Genomic DNA, 5,242 nt, shown 5'->3' with positions numbered 1-5,242 from the left:
TCCACACACGTGATCAATTTTGAATTGCAAATCCATCTAATACTCATGTCTTTGGAAGGTGAAGGGAACACCAGAACACCCTTAGGAAAACCCATGCAGGGATGGGGAACACTAGACACAAGGCAGTACAAAATGCAGACAAAGCACAAGTTGTCCCTAAGGTAGCATCTTTAATCATTGTCGCACCATGCTGTTCTTTGCAAGACATATGTCTGTAGTGATGCCTTTTGAGATATCTTCAGCTCAAGTTTCAGTTTAAGTATTAAAAACATGTATTGGACCCTGTAAACATTCTGTGGAGTTGTAACATGACTGAAATGATTATCAGCATATATCTTGCTTAAAGGCAAATACAGATAGCCAAGATTCAAATAATGATAACCATCTATAACAAAACAGGTACATTGTTATTAGATACATTGTTATCTAAATTAAAATAAAAGGTAATTTATTCAAGCAAGTTTAGTACAAAATTTTGCCTTTCTCATGGAACGCATTGATCAGCTCAATATCAAGGGAAATCTCAATAAAATTGAAGGATGTGGGGCCCAACTCTAATGACACATTTAGAGGTAAATGTGTCTGCCAATTGCTGCAAAACAATCAAATGTGAATGTGGCTTCTATAGGTCTTTAATCTTATGAATGATGCTTTTATTTTACAGTTCACACAGCACAATGAACCATAAACAACTCACAATCCTTTCTTTCTTCTTTTCCTTTTCCTTTTATCTTCTCCTCTGCTTCCTCCACTTCTCTCCCGGAAGCTCTGTCTTGTGCCTCCCGAATCCGGCACTCCAAAGGGAGTGAGGTGGCCTCTTTTATAATGCAGTTAGATGTGCTCCTGGTGCTCTCTGACAACATTCCAGGGTTGAGCTTCCAAGCTCTGTGGCCCCCATGCAATCCAGGAAGGCAGCCTTCTTGCATTCCAGGTAAGGAATTGCCCCTCTCCCACACCTTGTGACAATATATATCAGAGCCCAAGTGTATACATGTTGCATTAAGGAGATGGCAAGGCATCAGTACAGGTTGAGGAATGTTATCATAAGTAGCCAAGTAACTTAGGCCAAACGTTTAGGATTTGTGATGAAATTCAAGCAGACACAGAAAACATTTATGGACAATAAGAGAAGGCACAGACCCCACAAAGACAGCATCTACTTCATAAAATCTTTAATGGAGAAATGCAGTAAGCCTATAAAATCAATCACCAGTTTGACATGTACATGGGATATATAATAGCAGTCCCTTTTAGTTTTATTGTATTACTTGTATCTCAAAATCATTTTTAATTAGTCATCTCCTACATTAAATACATTTTTGAACAATAATTTGAGATGAAATATTTTTTGCTCACAAAAATACTGTGTGAAAACACCAAACCAAATGTATTGAAAAGTCACCTTTAATTTAATTAAGTTTGTCTCCTATGTTTACATTTTGAATTTAGTGTGTAATGTCAGCTGTCTGGAATCTCACACATAGACAAATGTAGTTAATTACCAACAAAAGTCAGATTTCCAATAATCTACAAGAACAAAACCAACATTTACAAAACCTCAATTGCCTGATTGTTCTACTTGTTTGTTCAGATTTTCACTAATTTACCTATCAAGAAAGGCAATGCCACATTATTACTTTTATCAGCTCTGTGTACATTTGTACTTCAAATAGCAATTCAATGGGCTCAGCATTTTATAATATCAGTTATAATGGTAATGGACTTTGTGTTATCATAATGTGTTTTTAATCAAATTGAAACTGTTCTGTTTAATGTATATAAATGTACTGCTTAGAAATTTGATGATAATTGATCTTAGCTGTGGATTTGTGAACATACTTCAAGCCATTACTCAGTGAAGAGTGCTGTAAAAAAGTAAAAATTAAAGTCAAATATAGCTTCATTACTGTTTATGGATTTGGAGTGAACTAACTGTTTGAAATTATCTGAAGTATCAAAAAGAATTTTAACAGATATTAGGGGATGCAGTAGCTTGTATAGAATGTTATGCCATTTTGGAATGATGTCATATAAAACAACATTTGGAAAATTTCAGGCAAGCTTGACTTAAGGTATTGAAGGAGGAGCTGAAAGCTGTTCTGAGGAAGTCTGAATTTATGTATAAATTTACTGAATGCTGTGCTTTCCAAGACAGAGACAGAGCTTTGTTTTACAAAATCTAAATTCATAGCAGAACAGAAGAGATTTTTGTTTCTGTTTTTGCAAACTCCAAAATAACAGTAAGATAGCTCCATGAAGTATTCTCTACAATCCCAAATTATTCTAATGAAAGAAATTGACAGAACATTATAAGTAAAAGCTTTGGAAGCATTTAACTTTTTAAATTGCTTCTCATAATTCTTCCAGATTATGATACAAACAGTAAATCAACAGAAATAAACTGTAAAATATATACAAAATAAAAGACTAAATCAAAATTCAGTCTTATCGATTTTTCATTTCGTCCTTTGATGATGTTAGAAGGCAAGATTATTATATTGTTTGTTTTTGCCAGTCAATGACTGACACTTCCTGAGTAAAAAACCCTTTATAATTTTAAAATAATTCACAAAGCTGCATCTTAAAATAATGCATAATATTCTTTTGATAAACTGTAGTCAAACTTACTGCAACAGTCATTCTAGCTTATAGTCTACTATGTTAAAATTATAGAGTACAAAACACATTCGCAAAATAATTATTTTTAACAGCCCTGCGGTGGGATGGTGCCCTGCCCGGGGTTTGATTCCTGCCTTGTGTCCTGTGTTGGCTGGGATTGGCTCCTGCAGAACCCCGTGACCCTGTAGTTAGGATATAGTGGGTTGGATAATGGATTATTTTTAACAGATATACCTGCTTTATTACATATATTACAATCAAAGATTCATTGTCTTTTATATACTTTTCCTAATTAGTCCACCTCATGTTTGTCTTTCATATTATTTTAACATGGCTTTCTCATAGCTTCATCTTAGTTAAATCCTGATGCTCTGTATATTCAATTAATTATCATTATCATTCATGGTGGCACCAAAATCTGTACTAACCCCTACTTTCTCTTCTGTTTTTTTTTCCAGTTTTCTGTGGTAGCGATCTGCACCAACACCACCTAATCAAAGCACCGTGATGTCCCTACATTGATGGATTAAAGGCCAGAAGCCCACATAACTGTCATCATCAAGTTCTACCATGAGAACCCTGAATACAATGAGGACTGATTGAGGTCAATTACGTTAGGTAGAATGCCTAGTGGGGGCTAGGAGGTCTTGTGGCCTTGGAACCCCTGCAGATTTGATTTTTTTCTCCAGCCGGCTGGAGTTTTTTTTTTATTTCTGTCCTCCCTGGCCATCAGACCTTACTTTTATTCTACGTTAATTAGTGTTCCATAATTTTACTTATTTATTTTGTCTTTTTTCTCTTTCCTCGTCATGTAAAGCACTTTGAGCTACATTGTTTGTATGAAAATGTGCTATATAAATAAATGTTGTTGTTGTTTCATATTGAAAGAAATTGGTTTAATTGTCCATTGGTTCAATTTTTGTTCTAAATAAATATTTATGAAAAACTTCACGTATTTCCTTAGTTCTCAGTCCATAGATGATGGGATTTAAAGCTGGAGGTACTATAAGATACAAAACACTCAACAATATTTTAATGTGCTGGGGAAAACTCTCCCCAAATCTATTAGTTAAAAAACTAAAGAGGCCACTTGAATAATAGTAGAGTATGATAAATAAATGAGAACCACATGTATTAAATGCCTTGTGTTTGGCTGCCTTTGAGCCCAGCTTCAAGACAGCTTTGAGAATTTTTACATAAGTGAATGCAATAAAAATTAAATCTGTTCCAATTATCAGGAAGGCAACAAAAAGCCCATAAGAACTGTTTAATGTTATGTCAGTGCATGCCAGTTTTGCCACTGCAATGTGGTAACAATAGCAATGACTGATATTAGTGAGTGAACAATAAGGTAACCTTGATGCCAAGATTGCTGTCACTCCAGTTAAAATGAGACATCTTATAAGAAGAGCAGTTAAAACTTTTACAATTGATGTAGCTGTTAACAGTGAAGTATAATGTAATGGACGGTATATAGCAACATACCTGTCATAAGCCATAACTGCCAGAATAGATGATTCAAGTCCAGAAAAAAAGTCAACAAGGAACATTTGCAGAAAGCAGGCTTGAAAGGAAATAACGTGGATATTAAAAAACATTACATTTAACATTTCAGGTAATACGGATGTGCTTAAACCCAAATCTACTACTGCCAGAACACAAAGGAAAACATACATAGGCATGTGTAAATGTTCCTCATGTTTAACAATGAATATAATGGTTACATTGCCTAAAATGGCTATAAGATATGTAAAAGTAAATGGGATGGACAGCCAATAATGATAGTCTTCCAATCCAGGAAATCCAATCAAAAAAAAGTCAGGGGTAGCTGATGAAATGTTGTATGCAGGCATTTCTTTACTTTCTGTAAATTAAAAACAGCATTATTATATATTATATATATAAAGAGAGGCAGAGAGAGATTTGTATATGACTAAATAATACAAATAAATAATAATAATAAATAAATAATACCCACAACTGCAGGAATATATTCAGTAGAATATTAAGAACAACGTTAACTTATTTTTATCATGTCTTGGATTATTGTCTAATATCTTTCATTTGATGTAAATTTTCAATATTGTTTTATTTCCTGGTACTCACCAACATGCTATTTGTCCTGCTCAAAAACACCATCATACAGAAAGTGTTTTCTTTTTACATGTAGAGTATGTTGATTTATTATGAGAAGTAAACTCAAAGGATTTCTATAAGTAAGGCTCTTGTGAGATAAAGTATTTCCAGAACCAATTAGTCTGAGTTGCAAACTTTGCATGTTGTGATCAAGATTTCTAATGAAAACTGCATTTGTCCCTGTACTTAGTAAACGTATGTTATATGACCCTTTTTTAAAATGGTAAATGGCCTGTATTTGATATAGCGCCTAACTAGAGTTCAAGAACCCCCCTAGGCGCTTTACAACACAACAGTCATTCACCCATTCACACACACATTCATACGCTGGTGATGATAAGCTACTATGTAGCCACAGCTGCCCTGGGGCACACTGACAGAAGTGAGGCTGCCGAACACTGGCGCCACCAATCCTTCCGACCACCACCAGCAGGCAAGGTAGGTTAAGTGTCTTGCCCAAGGACACAACAGCTGCATTCTCATGCCG

General features: G+C 34.8%; 1 protein-coding gene across 1 annotated transcript; it reads right to left on the bottom strand.

Annotated features, from left to right (window-relative positions):
- Positions 1-3,515: 3,515 nt before the first annotated feature.
- On the bottom strand, positions 3,516-4,472 carry LOC120524549 (olfactory receptor 52E4-like). Its single transcript, XM_039746385.1, has one exon. It carries the CDS (start codon positions 4,470-4,472, stop codon positions 3,516-3,518), a length of 957 nt encoding a protein of 318 aa, XP_039602319.1.
- Between the last annotated feature and the right edge of the window lie 770 nt (positions 4,473-5,242).

The sequence above is a fragment of the Polypterus senegalus genome, chromosome 2 (assembly GCF_016835505.1).
Source record: "Polypterus senegalus isolate Bchr_013 chromosome 2, ASM1683550v1, whole genome shotgun sequence".
NCBI lineage: Eukaryota > Metazoa > Chordata > Cladistia > Polypteriformes > Polypteridae > Polypterus > Polypterus senegalus.
Note: the sequence above shows the minus strand (reverse complement) of the source record. Positions and strands in the feature narration are given on the sequence as shown.